Source organism: Salmo trutta, chromosome 5 (genome assembly GCF_901001165.1).
Source record: "Salmo trutta chromosome 5, fSalTru1.1, whole genome shotgun sequence".
NCBI lineage: Eukaryota > Metazoa > Chordata > Actinopteri > Salmoniformes > Salmonidae > Salmo > Salmo trutta.
Window position 1 is genome coordinate 61627524 of NC_042961.1, and position 18622 is coordinate 61646145.

General features: G+C 42.6%; 1 protein-coding gene across 1 annotated transcript; it reads left to right on the forward strand.

The window, feature by feature from the left end:
* Nucleotides 1-3741: 3741 nt before the first annotated feature.
* LOC115194718 (4F2 cell-surface antigen heavy chain) lies at nucleotides 3742-13367 on the forward strand. The gene is made up of 11 exons (XM_029754619.1): nucleotides 3742-3875; nucleotides 4310-4543; nucleotides 6335-6525; nucleotides 8047-8220; nucleotides 8580-8671; nucleotides 8894-9033; nucleotides 10369-10481; nucleotides 10660-10796; nucleotides 10899-11024; nucleotides 11392-11596; nucleotides 11878-13367. Exons 2-11 carry the CDS (start codon nucleotides 4335-4337, stop codon nucleotides 12012-12014), a joined length of 1524 nt encoding a protein of 507 aa, XP_029610479.1. The 5' UTR covers nucleotides 3742-3875; nucleotides 4310-4334; the 3' UTR covers nucleotides 12015-13367.
* The last annotated feature ends 5255 nt before the right edge of the window (nucleotides 13368-18622 follow it).

An 18622-nucleotide genomic window follows, 5' to 3' on the forward strand; every position in this document is an offset into this window, starting at 1 on the left:
ATGTCATTTTCTATAGTAGAGTAGGTCAGGGCGTGACAGGGGGTGTTTTTGGGTGGTTTTCTATTTCTATGTTTAGTTCTAGTATTCTATGTTGAATTTTTTGGGGATGATCTCCAATTAGAGGCAGCTGGTTCTTGTTATCTCTAATTGGAGATCATATTTGTGTTTGTGGGCAGTTGAATTCTGTTTAGTTGTGTTCTGTGTAGACGTCAGTACCTGACAGAACTGTTTGCGGTTCGTTTTCGCTTTGTTATTTTCTTTAGTGTTCTGAGTTTAAATAAACGTAATTATGTGCATCAACACGCTGCGCCTTTGTCCCCTCTATACGACAGCCGTTACAGGTTGGCCCTCTTGCCTATTCTTTGAAGGTAGAAGGAGCCACAGTTATACACCTGAGCCTGCTTACTGCACAACACAATCCATCAATCAGATAGGGTGTCTAATTGTTCAATATAGGTGACTTAAAATAGCCTGTTTTGTTTTTCTACAGACATCACACCCTTACCTGAACAGCACCCTCACCTGAGAGGTAAAAATTAAAGGGAGAGAAACTGGGTATTGAATAACTGCAGTTAACATAGCTCAGTAAATGGAAGAATACTCTTATTGCAATGTGAATGGCTCTTAAAAGAGCCTTTGGTTGTGTATAGTGTAGTCTATGGTGTTGCCAGGGAACAGCACCCTCTTTGAAGAAGTAGGAGGTGAAGATCTCCCGCACACGGATTGCCTCTCTTGCTGCGTTGTTGGACTCCGTCCTTGAAACATCCTGCAGAGCAGCAGACTTCTCCTCTGGCACACGGCGGCGAGCTGCAGATCTCCTGGTCCTCGTGTCCATCCTCATGAAGTTACGCAGGACACAGGTAGCCTTCACACACCTGAATTCCTCCAGGAGACAGTCCCAGATGGCCCTGGTCACCCAACCTTGCAGTGCCCTACACGGTAACTAGGCAATCGTTTTGAAAGAATCTCCATTTACAAGGTATCTGATGGAATATGGAAGATAATGTCATTATTAGACTTTTACATCACCAGGTCATTGTGGATTACTAAAGTATAATATCCCTGATAACAAATCATGATAACATTGGAGTGATAGATGCATGTGGATGTGTAGCATGTGACAATAACAGGATCATATCAAGGATAGCGTCACAAATGAATACATAAATACCACTTGAAGCTTGAATCAGCTGTGCAGTGCAAAGGCAAAAACAAAAATGTCCACCCCTTTAAGTCCCCTGGACCAGGACTGAGAACCACTGCTCTTCATTGGGTCCTCTTCATCTGTAGACAGGCTTTCATAGCTCTCTGTATCTGAGGACAGAAAACCTCACAAGAAACAGACTTCTTTATGCTCAAATTAGACAACACTGAATATTATGTTACTATTATCTCCGTCCTCACTTCTAGGGACAGGAACTACACAAGTACCTGCCCTATACAGAATAGCCTCCTCTCTTACTTTTACAGTTGGGGCTGCTCTCCTTTCACCCTCCATGGCTGTTAGCTACCTACAAATGCATTTGGAGTTTGTTTTTTACAGAGATAAATACATCAAGATAGCTAGTTAATATGAAGTTAGCTAGCTAAGTGAATTTAATATCATCAGTTACCTATCTATACAGTATATAAAGTTGGCTAGATAGCTAATAGCTAGCTACGTTAGCATCTCATTTTAGTTAGCCTGCACTGTAGCTAGTTAGCTAATAATACATTGTTTGTTTTACCTTTTTCGAAATGTATTTACTTACTTGAATAGGTTCTTCCAGCCATGTGGATGATTGGAAACAGCGCAGCAAAGTGTGTCTGTCACCAGAGCGGTTTAGAGCACTATTTACCTGTGAATGGGCAGATCTAACAGCCCAGAGTGGCTCACTTTTGGATGTGTTGGCAGCATATACACCACCGGTCAAACGTTTTAGTACATCTACTCATTCAAGGGTTTTTCTTTATTTTTACTATTTTCTACATTGTAGAATAATAGTGAAGACATCAAAACTATGAAATAATCATGTAGTAACCAAAAAAATTGTTAAACAAATCAAAATATATTTTATATTTGAGATTCTTCAAATAGCCACCCTTTGCCTTGATGACAGCTTTGCACATTCTTGGCATTCTCTCAACCAGTTTCACCTGGAATGCTTTTCCCAAAAGTCTTGAAGGAGTTCCCACATATGCTGAGCACTTGTTGGCTGCTTTTCCTTCACTCTGCGGTCCGACTCATCCCAAACCATCTCAGTTTGGTTGAGGTTTGGGGATTGTGGAGGCCAGGTCATCTGATGCAGCATTTCATTACTCTCTTTCTTGGTAAAATAGCACAGCCTGGAGGTGTGTTGGGTCATTGCCCTGTTGGAAAAACAAATGATTGTCCCACTAAGCCCAAACCAGATGGGATGGCGTATCGCTTCAGAGTGCTGTGGTAGCCATGCTGGTTAAGTGTGCCTTGAATTCTAAATAAATCACAGACAGTGTCACCAGCAAAGCACCCCCACACCATAACACCTCCTCCTCCTTGCTTCACGGTGGGAAATACATATGCGGAGATCATCCGTTCACCCACACCACGTCTCACAAAGACACGAAGGTTGGAACCAAAAATCTTCAATTTGGACTCATCAGACCAAAGGTCAGATTTCCACCGGTCTAATGTCCATTGCTCGTGTTTCTTGGTCCAAGCAAGTCTCTTCTTCTTATTGGTGTCCTTTAGTAGTGGTTTCTTTGCAGCAATTCGACCACGAAGACCTGATTCACACAGTCCTCTGAACAGTTGATGTTGAGATGTGTCTGTTACTTAAACTCTGTGAAGCATTTATTTGGGCTGCAATTTCTGAGGCTGGTAACTTATCTAACTTATCCTCTGCAGCAGAGGTAACTCTGGGTCTTCCTTTCCTGTGGCGGTCCTCATGAGAGCCAGTTTCATCATAACGCTTGATGGTTTTTGCGACTGCACTTGAAGAAACTTTCAAAGTTCTAGAAATGTTCCGTATTGACTGACCTTCATGTCTTAAAGTAATGATGGACTGTCATTTCTCTTTGCTTATTTGAGCTGTTCTTGACATAATATGGACTTGGTCTTTTACCAAATAGGGCTATCTTCTGTATACCCCCTACCTTGTCACAACACAACTGACTGGCTCAAATGCATTAAGAAGGAATGAAATTCCACAAATTAACTTTTAAGAAGGCACAACTGTTAATTGAAATGCATTCCAGATGACTACCTCGTGAAGCTGGTTGAGAGAATGCCAAGAGTGTGCAAAGCTGTCATCAAAGCAAAGGGTGGCTACTTTGAAGAATTTCAAATATAACATAGTTTGATTTGTTGAACACGTGTTATTTCATAGTGTTGAGGTCTTCACTATTATTCTATAATGTAGAAAGTGCTGTTATTGTGAAGTGGAAACGTCTAGGAGCAACAACGGCTCAGCCCCGAAGTGGTAGGCCACACAAGCTCACAGAACGGAACCGCTGAGTGCTGAAGCACGTAAGAATTGTTGCAACACTCACTACCGAGTTTCAAACTGCCTCTGGAAGCAACTTTCAGCACAATAACTGTTTGCCGGAAGCTTCATGAAGCTGGTTGAGAGAATGCCAAGAGTGTGCAAAATATATTTTGATTTGTTTAACACTTTTTTTTGGTTACTACATGATTCCATGTGTGTTATTAAATAGTTTTGATGTCTTCACTATTATTCTACAATGTAGAATAGTAAAAAAAATAAAGAAAAACCCTTGAATGACTAGGTGTACTAAAACTTTTGACCGGTAGCACACCCACACTCTGGGCAGTTGGATCTGCACGGACAGAGAGCGCGAAGAGACACACACCTGTCGCAAACTCAACGTAGTCTTGACTACTTTTTTTTTAACGGGTAATTTTATGAGGCAAACGTTTGTTTTTATTCATTTGGGAGATAAGAGAGCTACATTATTAAAAACATTTCGAGATGTTTTGTTAGTTTTGGGCCGGTAGAATGTTTGTTTCTGGTCGAAGGTGGTTAGTTATTTGCTTAACTAACTAGCTAGTTTGTTTAGTTAACAACATAAATAACGACGATATAATAATGATTTGGATTGAGTAGACTACTTTTCACAACAGTGAACTGTAGCCCACAGCAGGAAAGGAAAACTGCCTTTTTTTATATGTCGGAAAAACCTCTTCAACATGAAAACTTTAACGTCTTTTAAGAGTCCTGTCGTTTTTTTTTCTTCTAAGAAGTTATCCTTCATTCGGAGGATAAGTTAAAGTTTTAATTTTAATTTAAGGTGAACTTGACAAAGTGTCGACACTGTGTATTTTCTACAGGGGAAAAAAACAAATCGTCCCGGAGATGAGTAAAGACACCGAGATAGATATGAAGGATGTCGAGTTGAACGAGTTAGACCAGGGGGAACTACGGATGACCGGCGACGGACCGGCGACGGACGGACTGAGGGCTGAGAAGAACCGGTCGAGTGTGAAGCTCGAGGTCCTAGATGAGGTTGTCAAGTTTACCGGGCTGTCGAAGGAAGAGCTCATGAAAGTTTCTGGTACACCAGGGTAAGTTAATTAAGAGATGATTGTTGTTGGTTTATACTTTTAATATATATATTTTTTTAAAACTATTGCTAGCTAAATTAAACGTAAAGTTGCTATGAATCAATTTGAATTACCGAATCTACAATGTAAACATGTAAACGCAGCAAAAAAATAAACGTCCCTTTTTCATGAACCTGTCTTTCAAAGATAATTCGTAAAAATCCAAATTAAACACTGTTTCCATGCTTGTTCAATGAACCATGAACAATTAATGAACATGCACCTGTACCTGTGGAAAGGTCTTTAAGACACTAACAGCTGACAGACGGTAGGCAATTAAGGTCACAGTTATGAAAACGTAGGACACTAAAGAGGCCTTTCTACTGACTCTGAAAAACACCAGAAGAAAGATGCCCAGGGTCCCTGCCCATCTGCGTGAACGTGCCTTAGGCATGCAGATGTGGCCAGGGCAATAAATTGCAATGTCCGTACTGTGAGATGCCTAAGACAGCGCTACAGGGAGACATGATGGACAGCTGATCGTCCTCGCACTGGCAGACCACGTGTAACAACACCTGCACAGGATCGGTACATCTGAACATCACACCTGCAGGACAGGTACAGGATGGCAACAACAACTGCCCGAGTTACACCAGGAACACACAATCCACAATCAGTGCTCAGACTGTCCGCAATAGGCTGAGACAGGCTGGACTGAGGGCTTGTAGGCCTGTTGTAAGGCAGGTCCTCACCAGACATCACCGGCAACAACGTTGCCTATGGGCACAAACCCACCGTCGCTGGACCAGACAGGACTGGCAAAAAGTGCTCTTCACTGACGAGTCACGGTTTTGTCTCACCAGGGGTGATGGTCGGATTTGCATTTATCGTTGAAGGAATGAGCGTTACACCGAGGCCTGTACTCTGGAGCGAGATCGATTTGGAGGTGGAGGGTCCGTCATGGTCTGGGGCGGTGTGTCACAGCATCATCGGACTGAGCTTGTTGTCATTTCAGGCAATCTCAAAGCTGTGCGTTACGGGGAAGACATCCTCCTCCCTCATGTGGTACCCTTCCTGCAGGCTCATCCTGACATGACCCTCCAGCATGACAATGCCAACAGCCATACTGCTTGTTCTGTGTGTGATTTTCTGCAAGACAGGAATGTCAGTGTTCTGCCATGGCCAGCGAAGAGCCCGGATCTCAATCCCATTGAGCACGTCTGGGACCTGTTGGATCGGAGGGTTAGGGCTAGGGCCATTCCCCCCAGAAATGTCTGGGAACTTGCAGGTGCCTTGGTGGAAGAGTGGGGTAACATCTCACAGCAATAACTGGCAAATCTGGTGCAGTCCATGAGGAGGAGATGCACTGCAGTACTTAATGCAGCTGGTGGCCACACCAGATTCTGACTGTTACTTTGTTCAGGGACACATTATTCCATTTCTGTTAGTCACATGTCTGTGGAACTTGTTCAGTTTGTGTCTCAGTTGTCAAATTTTGTTATGTTCATACAAATATTTACACATGTTAAGTTTGCTGAAAATTAACACAGTTGACAGTGAGAGGACGTTTCTTTTTTTGCTGAGTTTATATTCTACAATTGACATTTATTTCACTCGATTAAAGCGTTAGGCCAGTAACCAAACGTTTTCTGATTCGAATACTCAAGCAGACAAGGTGAAAAATGTGCCCTTGAGCAAAGGCACTTAACCCTAATTTGCTACAGGGGCATTATACTACTATGGCTGTAAAACAACATTTTCACTGAACCTATCCAGTCTGTGACAATTTATTTTGTTAATTTTCCCCTCGAGGTGGGTGAGAACTCGCTGGGTTCTCCTGATGCTGTTCTGGTTGTGCTGCGTGGGGATGCTGGCTAGAGCCATAGTGATCATTGTCCAGGCCCCCAGGTGTAAACCCATACCTGAGATGATCTGGTGGAATCAGGGTCCTCTCTATCAGATATCTGACCTGGGTGCCTTCAACCACAACAAGGGAATCAAAGGTGAGTGTCACGCTTGTCTTCGTCTTCCGACGATAGTGCGAAATCGTCATCAGAAAAGGTAGACCAATATGCAGCAGGTACGTGAATGCTCATCTTGACTTTTATTTACTATAAGAATGAACATACAAAATAACAAAATACGAAGACGAACAACTAACAGTCTGGCAAAGCCTAGGGCTGAACACAGAACAAAATCCACAAAACACAAACACAAACACACCCTCATTTATGAGACTCTCAGTCCAAGGCAGATAGAAAACACCTGCCTTCAACTGAGAGTCCCAACACCAATTCACCAGACATAGAAACAGACATACTAGACTCCACATAGAAATACCTAAACATAACCCAACACCCGGAATTACTAAAACAAACACCCTTAAACCAAACACACCACCCTGAACCACATAAAACAAATACCCTCTGTCACGCCCTGACCAAACTACAAACAATTAACCTTATATACTGGCCAGGACGTGACAGTGAGGGTATTGATGAGGACATGGGACACAATTAGCTTCAGGAATATCTACTAAGATAAAACAGGATATCACACACAGCATTATGGGGAATGTAGTCGATCATAAGGGTGGAACCAGGGTCCTCATATATATACACACACATGTCCCCCTGCCCCATTATGTAGTTGGATACCATTACATTTAAAGAAAAACTTGGAAGGAAGTGAATTTAGTTTCAGTGAGTTCTCTGGCTTGTGATTGAGGTAGTCAAGTCAGCTGCCTGTCCTTCAGCCTGCTGACTTGGCTAACATGAATGTAATATGAAACTGAAGGACAACTTCTCTTCTTCTTTATGGTTGAAACTTCGAGCTGACTAGGTGAAAAATCTGTCTGTGCTCCTGAGCAAGGCACAACCCTAATTGCTACTGTAACTCACTCTGGATAAGACCGTCTGTTAAATTACAAAAATGTAAATGTCAACAAATGTTATTATTTTGTAAATTGATTGTATGATACAAGGTCCCATTTTCTATCTCTCAGTTTTCACGTGCCGTTTTGGCTAACAGTAAACTGATTCTAGACCCAGGGACACGTCTTCCCTTTTCCCGGTTAAAACACCTGACTGGTTTTGTTTTCCCTTCACACACCGGGACTGAAGGAAAGATTCACACACGCCCTCTCTGAGTTAGTTCCTGCTCACTGAAGCACACTACCTCTCTTTTCTATCTTTCTTATCACCTCTATGCGCTGACCTCTGACCCTTTCTTTTTCTCCTTTACTCCCCTCTTCCACTGTCTCCTTACCCCATCCTACCACCTTTTCACCCTCTTTTTCTCTCCTCTTTTCTCTGCAACCCTTTCTCCCAAACATCCTCCCCAACATCCTGTCACCTTCTGACCTCTACATGGCTGTGGTGAAGGATTCTCTCTCTCTCTCTCTCTCTCTCTCTCTCTCTCTCCCTCTTTCCAGGTGTTGTAAGGTACTAGCCTGCATCAGTTCAAGGTGAAAGACCTGGTCTGTGCAGAAGGATTCACTTCTTCTCCCTCTCCTCTCCCTCCAGGTGTAGTGGAGGTACTAGACAGACTGAACCAGTTGAAGGTGAAGGGCCTGGTTCTGGGGCCTCTTCACACTGTCCAGCAGGACCGGGTAGACACACTAAACCTGGTCTCCATGGACCCCGGGGTAGGAACTGACCAGGACCTGCTGGTTCTGCTGGACATGGCCCACCAGAAGGGTGAGTGACTGAGGCACACGCCTGCTCTGCACGAGGTGGCAGCTCAAACGACCAAAATCTCTGATCTGAGGCCTGGCTGTTTGTCCCATTCATCTGAATGGGACAAACAGTATTATAGTATTATTATAGTTATTATTATAGTATTATAGTGTATTATTGTATTATTATAGTATTATAGTGTATTATTATAGTATTATTATAGTATTATTATAGTATTATTATTACAGTATTATAGTATTATTATAGTATTATTATTATTATAGTATTATAGTGTATTATTGTATTATAGTAGATAATGGATCTGGATATTTTAATAATGATCTCCTCCGGACTGAAGAACTTGTATTTCTGTCTGTCAGGTATCTCTGTGGTGTTGAACCTGACCCCTAACCCTGGAGTTGACCCCTGGTTCAGTCCTGACCTCCTGCCTGAAGTACTGGACAATCTCGGGGTGAGAGAAAGTGATCTGTGCCATTTTTTTGAATATCTTTTCTCTTGTCCTCCAGTGGTGCCTTTCTGTTTTAAACGAATACCCTTGATAATCTCTTCTCTCACTCTGTGTGACTGGACTGTTTGTCTGTTAACAACCATCTCTGTCATGTTCTACTCTAATGGCTGAGGCAACTCTGTATGTGAAATTTGTCTTATTACAAATTCTTAATTCATTCTCCAGTTTGCTGCTAAACACTGGCTGGGTATGGGTGTAGATGGCGTGCAGGTGTCCGGCCTCGCTGCTGCCAGCTCCTCTCCTGATTGGTCCAAGGTCCAGGGCGTCGTCCAGGGCAACGGTACAGAACATGATGTGAAGAAGAGGTAACTGGAGGTCAAACGGGGAACTAGATGTCAAAAAGCGTAACTGGAGGTCGAACACGGAAAAGTTCAAGCGAGTGTATAAAGGCTCTTTCAAACCAGACAAACGGATACCTAAAAAAAAACAGCTACTTTTCTAAAAAAAAATTCCTTTAAATCCAGCCTAACACACACACACACACACACACACACACACACACACACACACACACACACACATGCGAACAGTCACTGAGAGTAGGTAGCTGCCGGGAGGCTGCAAGGCTTACGGCTGCATCTCAATAGTCTATAAAAGTACTTTTCCTCTCCATCTGTTCTGATGGTCAGAACCGGCTTTAATGTCTGGGTCGTGGCTTAGTTGACACGTTGTTTTGATCAGTATAGTCAGAAGGCTTTAGTTGGTTCAGAGCTCAATAAAGACTGGGGAACCAGGGAAAGGGGAAAATGCATGGTCTGTCTGTCTGGAGGCTTTCTGCCACCTGGTGGTGAAATGGAGACCCTGCAGTGGCACAGTACTACAGAGTAGTGCTCTCCCTTGGCTATCCAGGAATACCGTGGTTGTCGGTCTGTGCCCGTGTTCATGAAGTGTCTCCCTTGGCTATTCAGGAGGAATGTGGTAGGCGGTCTGTGTTCATGAAGTGTCTCCCTTGGCTATTCAGGAGGAATGTGGTAGGCGGTCTGTGTTCATGAAGCGTCTCAGAGTGGTAGTGCCGATCTAGGATCAGTTCCCTGCTGTCATGTCATTTTTATTATGATCCTGCTGGACACAGATTAAACTTAGTCCTGGACTAAAATGTACTTTCAATAGAGATTGTCCATTGAGAATAATATTGAACCTGTTCTAAGCTCCTCCTCTTCCTCCAGAGCTCTCATAGGAGTGGTAGATGGACTGTTCTAAGCTCCTCCTCTTCCTCCAGAGCTCTCATAGGAGTGGTAGATGGACTGTTCTAAACTCCTCCTCTTCCTCCAGAGCTCTCATAGGAGTGGTAGATGGACTGTTCTAAACTCCTCTTCCTCCAGAGCTCTCATAGGAGTGGTAGATGGACTGTTCTAAACTCCTCCTCTTCCTCCAGAGCTCTCATAGGAGTGGAAGATGGACTGTTCTAAACTCCTCCTCTTCCTCCAGAGCTCTCATAGGAGTGGTAGATGGACTGTTCTAAACTCCTCCTCTTCCTCCAGAGCTCTCATAGGAGTGGTAGATGGACTGTTCTAAACTCCTCTTCCTCCAGAGCTCTCATAGGAGTGGTAGATGGACTGTTCTAAACTCCTCCTCTTCCTCCAGAGCTCCCATAGGAGTGGTAGATGGACTGTTCTAAACTCCTCCTCCTCTTCCTCCAGAGCTCTCATAGGAGTGGAAGATGGTCTGGACTCCTCTGATGTCTCTCATCTTCTCAGCTCCTCTGGTGTTGACCTGATGTTGTCTGATATCCTCAACACCCCTGCAGACTCAGGTAAACAGTGACGAAGAAGACCATAAGGAGGAGAATGATTTGCTCAAATGGCCCTACACATAAATCTGAGTTACCAAACTAACCGTAATGATATGACAAAAGTCAATATGAAGACACACTCCCAACACATGTACATAACCTTAAATCTCTTCATAAACCTAACCATCTCATCCTCCAGGTATCCAGAGAGCCAAGTCCATCCAGGACCTGATCTCTACCCAGAAACAGAGCTCTCTAGCCTGGGGACTAGGCGGTACCAGGGGAAACCACCTTGCTAGCATGGTGGAGAGACCAGAGCTGGTCCGGCTCTACCAGGTACAGGAAATCCTTCCTACAGGCGTGACGGTGTACTTGTGGATAATTGACAAAAAACTATTTACCCTGGAGGGGTAATAAAGTATTTATTCTCTCCCCAAGCTACTGCTCTTCACTCTGCCTGGAACTCCTGTCTTCAACTATGGAGATGAGATAGGAATAGTTGACCAGGGCTCCACCTCTCCTCAGATGCTGTGGTACACTGAGGCTGAGAACCAGACTGCTCAGGTACAGACTGGTTCTGTCTCTTTAACCTTTATTTAACCTTTTATTTAACTAGGCAAGTCAGTTAAGAACATATTCTTATTTTACAATGACGGCCTACCCCGGCAAAACCCTAACGACGCTGGGCCAATTGTGCACCGCCCTATGGGACTCCCAATCACGGCCGGTTGTGATACAGCCTGGAATCGAACCAGAGTCTGTAGTGACTCCTCTAGCACTGAGATGCATTGCCTTAGACCGCTGCGCCACTCGGGAGCCCATTATAGAGGGCTGTTGGTCTAGTGTACTTCAATCAACATGTATCTGACAAAATGCAGATTAGGATTCAAACCCTCCAACAGAAAATATTCTTGGTCTCTCTTCTGTCCAGGCCCAGAAGACTTGTTCGTGGTTTAAGACCCTCTCTGCCCTGAGGGGTGAAGAACGTTCCCTCCTTCACGGGGACTACTTCCCCCTCCACTCCTCCTCCTCATCCCTGGCTTTCTTGCGTCTGTGGGACCAGGACGAGAGATACGTGACGGCTGTCAACTGGGGCTCCACCCCTGCCACCCTATACATGGCCCTCGACCACCCAGGTATTTTGATTTGATTTTAATATCAAATCAAGTTTTATTGGTCACGTGCAGATGTTAATGCGAGTGTACCAAAACGCTTGTGTTGCGTAGTTTCCTAAGCACTCGAAGCGAGGCGATCATCTGTCGGCGCCATCTTGCCTTGTTATTTAAATATATTTGTCTTTTCCAAATGACACATGAGTATATCATGAAAATCAATGAAAATCTCACAGGGGGAAAAAAAACATGATTTAAAAACATCAACATTACAGTACTGACAGGAGTTCTCCTTCTCTTCCCAGACCTGGGTCTTCCACAGCAGGCTGAAGTCAAGCTGAGTACAGACTCTGAAACCCTAGATGCAGACAGCTCTGTCTCGCTGGATAAACTGCTGCTGGGACCAGGACAGGCTGTCCTATTGACCTTCCCCTTTGTTTAGGAGGGGGGCTAAAACAGACACCAGGACAGGCTGTCCTATTGACCTTCCCCCTTTGTTTAGGAGGGGGGCTAAAACAGAGACCAGGACTAGAAGAAACGGATTAATTTTAGACAGTGAGCAGAGGGAGAATGCAGTAAAGATGTTTTATACCACAGAGAACTAGCAGAAGGAATGTACAGTATGAGTTTTAGCTGGTGATAGATATGATAATATGTTAGGCCAGGGTTGAGGGAATGTACAGTATGAGTTTTAGCTGGTGATAGATATGATAATATGTTAGGCCAGGGTTGAGGGAATGTACAGTATGAGTTTTAGCTGGTGATAGATATGATGATATGTTAGGCCAGGGGGTTGAGGGAATGTACAGTATGAGTTTTAGCTGGTGATAGATATGATGATATGTTAGGCCAGGGTTGAGGGAATGTACAGTATGAGTTTTAGCTGGTGATAGATATGATGATATGTTAGGCCAGGGTTGAGGGAATGTACAGTATGAGTTTTAGCTGGTGATAGATATGATGATATGTTAGGCCAGGGTTGAGGGAATGTACAGTATGAGTTTTAGCTGGTGATAGATATGATGATATGTTAGGCCAGGGTTGAGGGAATGTACAGTATGAGTTTTAGCTGGTGATAGATATGATGATATGTTAGGCCAGGGTTGAGGGAATGTACAGTATGAGTTTTAGCTGGTGATAGATATGATGATATGTTAGGCCAGGGTTGAGGGAATGTACAGTATGAGTTTTAGCTGGTGATAGATATGATAATATGTTAGGCCAGGGTTGAGGGAATGTACAGTATGAGTTTTAGCTGGTGATAGATATGATGATATGTTAGGCCAGGGTTGAGGGAATGTACAGTATGAGTTTTAGCTGGTGATAGATATGATGATATGTTAGGCCAGGGTTGAGGGAATGTACAGTATGAGTTTTAGCTGGTGATAGATATGATGATATGTTAGGCCAGGGTTGAGGGAATGTACAGTATGAGTTTTAGCTGGTGATAGATATGATGATATGTTAGGCCAGGGTTGAGGGTAAGATTTGATCAATTGTTTTTGTTGTCCTTTGTTTAGATACACTTTTTTTTAAATGACCTTTTTTTTCCTTTTTTTTTACTTCAGTTATTTATGAAATGTTGAACTTTTGGAGTTTGAATTTGAATGTAAAAATGGTTGATTTTTGAATCTGTGTTCCAGTGAATAGTGCTGTTTATAGTGTAGGAGAAGGCAAGGTCCTACTGCTTGAAGTTGTTCTGAATGAAAGTTGAGCCGAGTAATATTGCTTGTTGACAGACATCGACTCTGTTTCTGTCGCTTTCCTACACAGAATAAAGTGTGTGATTCATATGTGTATGCCTCCGTCTTATGATCTGTGTGAGTGACGTTGGCTTAACGCCACACGCTTACCGTTAACCCTTGTTGGCACAGGAGCTTTCCAGGTGTGATTAAGTATGTCAGAAAGAGCAGGGATCTCAGGCAGTATCCTATGACCTTATTAAACCTCCCCCCTCTCGATACAGGTGACTACCCACAGACAAGATGTTTCTCATTTACTGCTATAAGGATTTGACTGTTCACTCTGCTGCAGTTGTTTAAAGTACTTATTTAAAAACTTGTATTTCGTGTATATCTGTGTACTTTTATATATTTTTTGACTACTTTTACTTCACTACATTTTTTTTGCTCCATACATTTTCCCTGACACCTAAAAGTACTCGTTACTTTGAGTGTGCTCCTGGCTAGCCATAAATTTAAAATGAGAAAATGGTGCCGCCTGGTTTGCCCAATTAGAAGGAATGTGAAATTATTTATACAATTTTTTTTAACGTTTTGATACTTTAGTAAAAGTATTTAGTTTTTGACATTTTACTTAAGTAGTATTTTACTGTGACTCACTTTTTAAGTCCGGTATCTTTACTTTGACTCAAGTATGACAATTGGGTACTCTCTCTCTCCCCCCCCCCCCCCCCCCCCCGCTGGTCCCTGTGAAGTCGTGTGTTTTTAGATGCGGTAGTGTGTGTTCAGTGCTGGCATACGTAGAGATGAGAACTTCTACAAAACCACACGTAGGCAAAGGTTGATGTAACGATGGTGAGACAATGAGTAAGATAAGTACCGATACATTACATACGTCTCCCTCTTATGCGCGCACGCCACTACAGACCCTGGTTCGATTCCAGGCTGCATCACAACCGGCCCGTGATTGGGAGACCCAAAGGGTGGCGCACAATTGGCCCAGCGGTGTCCGGGATTGGCCGGGGTAGGCCATCTTTGTAAATAAGAATTTTGTTCTTAACTGAAGTGTGTATGGGACTACTCGTCTATGCCACACATGTCGTTGACTCTTTATTATATTGTAATGGCCGTACACATCTTTAACCACAGTGAATTTTTTAAACATTTGTGCACCTGTAGAAAACGTGCTACATTGATACTGATTACTGTGTTGTTGGGTTTGGAGCTGGAAAGAAAGGCATTTCACTGTACTAGTGCACGTCACACAACTTGATACTTGAAATGTGCTTTTACTTGCAGTAGCGTGTGTGTGTGTTCAGTCACGTAGATGTGTGTGTGTGTGTTCAGTCACGTCGATGCAGTCGTGTGTGTGTGTGTGTGTTCAGTCACGTAGATGCAGTCATGTGTGTGTGTGTGTGTTCAGTCACGTAGATGCAGTCGTGTGTGTCTGTGTGTGTGTGTTCAGTCACGTAGATGCAGTCGTGTGTGTGTGTGTGTGTTCAGTCACGTAGATGCAGTCGTGTGTGTGTGTTCAGTCACGTAGATGCAGTCGTGTGTGTGTGTGTGTGTGTGTTCAGTCACGTAGATGCAGTCGTGTGTGTGTGTGTTCAGTCACGTAGATGCAGTCGTGTGTGTGTGTGTGTGTGTGTGTGTTCAGTCATGTGTGTTCTGTGCTGGCAGATGTAATGCTTTGTGTGTAAGAAATTTCCCAAAGCCACACTTAGACAAAGGCCCGTCAACCTGTGGTTTATGTTACCGTCGACAACCCCAATTTACCACGGTTACCAGGTTACCCCCTAAATGACTTTACATCCAGTCTATTCATTATTTTCATTATCACATACATTTATTAATGATTCGTTTCAATCATTTGACTGGTTAAAAAAAAAAAAGACTTTTGATGACCTATCTAGTAATATTGTACGATTTAAAAAAAAATATATATATATCTATATATCTTTATCATAATGTTGATGCTGTGAGGTTGGTGAATTATTTTGTATCTTTATTTTAATTCAACCTCTATCTGGCGATTAAAGCTTTATGAATTGATCTAGACAGAAATGCACCCACCATCAAATATCTTTGAAAGAACTCGATTGAAGTTAAGAATTATTAGACATAAATATTGATATTACATTGGCCTGTGGATATTCTTGTCATCTTTACATTAGTCTTTACGGGTTAAGTTATCTTACATCGTATGTATTGAAATCCACTGTTGGAGAAGCTACTCTAAAATCATATTTTACCAAGCTACCAATTTAACTTGAAGAAGTTTTAAGCTACACTAATTTAACCATTAAGAAAAAAATCTAGTACATAACTAAAGTTACTTTGAAAAAGTAGATCTCTACATCCAAACTAGTTTGTGAAATGTCATAGATTACAAATTACAAAAATAGGTCAGGTGTTAACAGGATGTACCCTATTAAACACCAACTATGTTTCACATGAGAATTAGGTCTGATGCTGAAAAAGAAATTTTATTTCAACCATATTTTCTTTATTTTTTTTAGCAATAATAATAATAATAATAATAAAACATTTTGTGTGTTGTTCCAGCAGTTAGCTACACCGCTACATGGTAAAACAGTAGTGTTTAGTTCCAGTAGTTAGCTACACCGCTACATGGTAAAACAGTAGTGTGTAGTTCCAGTAGTTAGCTACACCGCTACATGGTAAAACAGTAGTGTTTAGTTCCAGTAGTTAGCTACACCGCTACATGGTAAAACAGTAGTGTTTAGTTCCAGTAGTTAGCTACACCGCTACATGGTAAAACAGTAGTGTTTAGTTCCAGTAGTTAGCTACACCGCTATATGGTAAAACAGTAGTGTTTAGTTCCAGTAGTTAGCTACACCGCTATATGGTAAAACAGTAGTGTTTAGTTCCAGTAGTTAGCTACACCGCTACATGGTAAAACAGTAGTGTGTAGTTCCAGTAGTTAGCTACACCGCTACATGGTAAAACAGTAGTGTTTAGTTCCAGTAGTTAGCTACACCGCTACATGGTAAAACAGTAGTGTTTAGTTCCAGTAGTTAGCTACACCGCTATATGGTAAAACAGTAGTGTTTAGTTCCAGTAGTTAGCTACACCGCTATATGGTAAAACAGTAGTGTGTAGTTCCAGTAGTTAGCTACACCGCTACATGGTAAAACAGTAGTGTGTAGTTCCAGTAGTTAGCTACACCGCTATATGGTAAAACAGTAGTGTGTAGTTCCAGTAGTTAGCTACACCGCTACATGGTAAAACAGTAGTGTGTAGTTCCAGTAGTTAGCTACACCGCTACATGGTTAAACAGTAGTGTGTAGTTCCAGTAGTTAGCTACACCGCTACATGGTAAAACAGTAGTGTGTAGTTCCAGTAGTTAGCTACACCGCTACATGGTAAAACAGAGTGCTACTACTGAAAATACTACCAAGATTTGAATTTAATTCAACTACCACCAAGCTACTGCAAAATGTAGTTAAATTACAAGTTGAACTATGTGTAAATGTTGTTTACTACTCTTCAACACAGTTGAACTCAATAGTCTTTAGATTTTACAAAACTGCTCTGGAAATCAGCCTAAAATGTACAAATGGCCGTCTCTGTGTCTCTTTCAGTGAAGGTGACCTCTACTGTCTTAGGCCCTTGACAAAAACACTAGAGCAAGGCGCTTGCAATGCCAAGGGTCGTGGGCTTGATTGCCGCTCGGGCCACCCATACGTCAAATGTATGTACCACAGGAGGCTGCAGAGGGGGTGGACAGCTCATAATAATGACCGAAACGGAGCGAATCGAACGGCATCAAACACCATGGAAACCGTACGTTTGATGTATTTGATACCATTCCACTTCAGTCATTACCACGAACCGTTCACCCCAATTAAGGTGCCACCAACCTCCTGTGGTATTCACGCATGACAAGTCGGGATAAACGTGTCAGCTAAAAGCCACGTACTCTAAACTTTAAAACCATTTACATATCAACTTTAAACCCATTTACATATCAACTTTAAAACCATTTATATATCAACTTTTAAAGACGCACTATGCAGAAATCGCTCCTCCATTTCCTGGCTGCTAAAATTCTAATAGTTCGCCTAATTTCAGTTTATGTGACAAAATAAGCAGGTATAGTGTAGAAAATCATTGTACCATTTTCATAACCAAAAATATAGTATTTTCATCTGTTTGAAGCTGGTGTACAAAACCGAAAGTAAAAGATGCAAAAAATAAAACTTAAGCTCCGAAAATAGAAATAGTGCACATAGAACAGATCTACCGCTTCTTAGACTTGCTTTCAATGAGAATGACAGATCTATAACTCACGTTTCTATGTGAATTTGGTCGCCCCCCCCCCCCCCCCCCCCAAAAAGTTACATATTTCACTAAGTATTTTTGTGTCTTTAGCTGCTGTCTGAGAGAATAGCCTGCCGCCAAGGTGAATTCCACTAACCAAACACCCCCACATACACACCGTGTCCCAGTCCCCGTCGGTGCGAAACCACCCCCCTGAGTGGTGCACAGTCATTGACAGCCTCTCGGTCTTACTGTGTCACTCTTCATCCTCATCATCATCAGTAGCAGCAACATCCTCATTATCATTACCATCATCTTAAACTGAAAGATTCATTGTCTAAGTGCTTCTAAAGTTGTTTTGATATTAGAACTTATTGAGATACATTTCACCATTGGGCCTACTGTTAAGAGGTATATAAACTACTTTGAGTATTTTTAAGAGTATTTAAAAAATATATATATATATTTTAAAAGAAAAGGTCACAGAAAAACAGAAGAGAGAGAGACAGACAGAGTGAGGGAGGGACAGAGAGGGAGTGAGGGACAGACAGAGACAGACAGTGACAGTGAGAGTGAGAGACAATGAGGGAGGGACAGAGAGAGAGTGAGGGACAGACCGAGAGTGAGGGACAGTGTGAGAGAGAGATAGAGAGCTGTGTTCAAGGTCTGGGCCACTGCTCTGTGGTGTGTTAATGTCACTTTGTTTCCAGGATGACGAGGTGTGTGAGAGATCAGAGAACACACACACACAGAGGTGAGATCAGAAGAATCGAGAGAGCGACAGCGGCCCATAACCGCTCTTATGACTCTCTCGCTCTCTCCTCTCGCTCTCTCCTCTCGCTCTCTCCTCTCGCTCTCATTCTCTCTCTCTCTCTCTCACACACACACACACACACACACGCACCACACACAGACACACTCACAACACACATGCACTAGAGCGATGCCGTATGTACAGTGTGTTACTACCTTTGACGTGATCGTGATGAAGGGATGAATGGTAAGTCTGCATCTCTTTTCTTAGCCTCTTCGTATTGTGGAGATAATTATAATTAACGTGTAAATGGAGGTTGCAAATGCATGA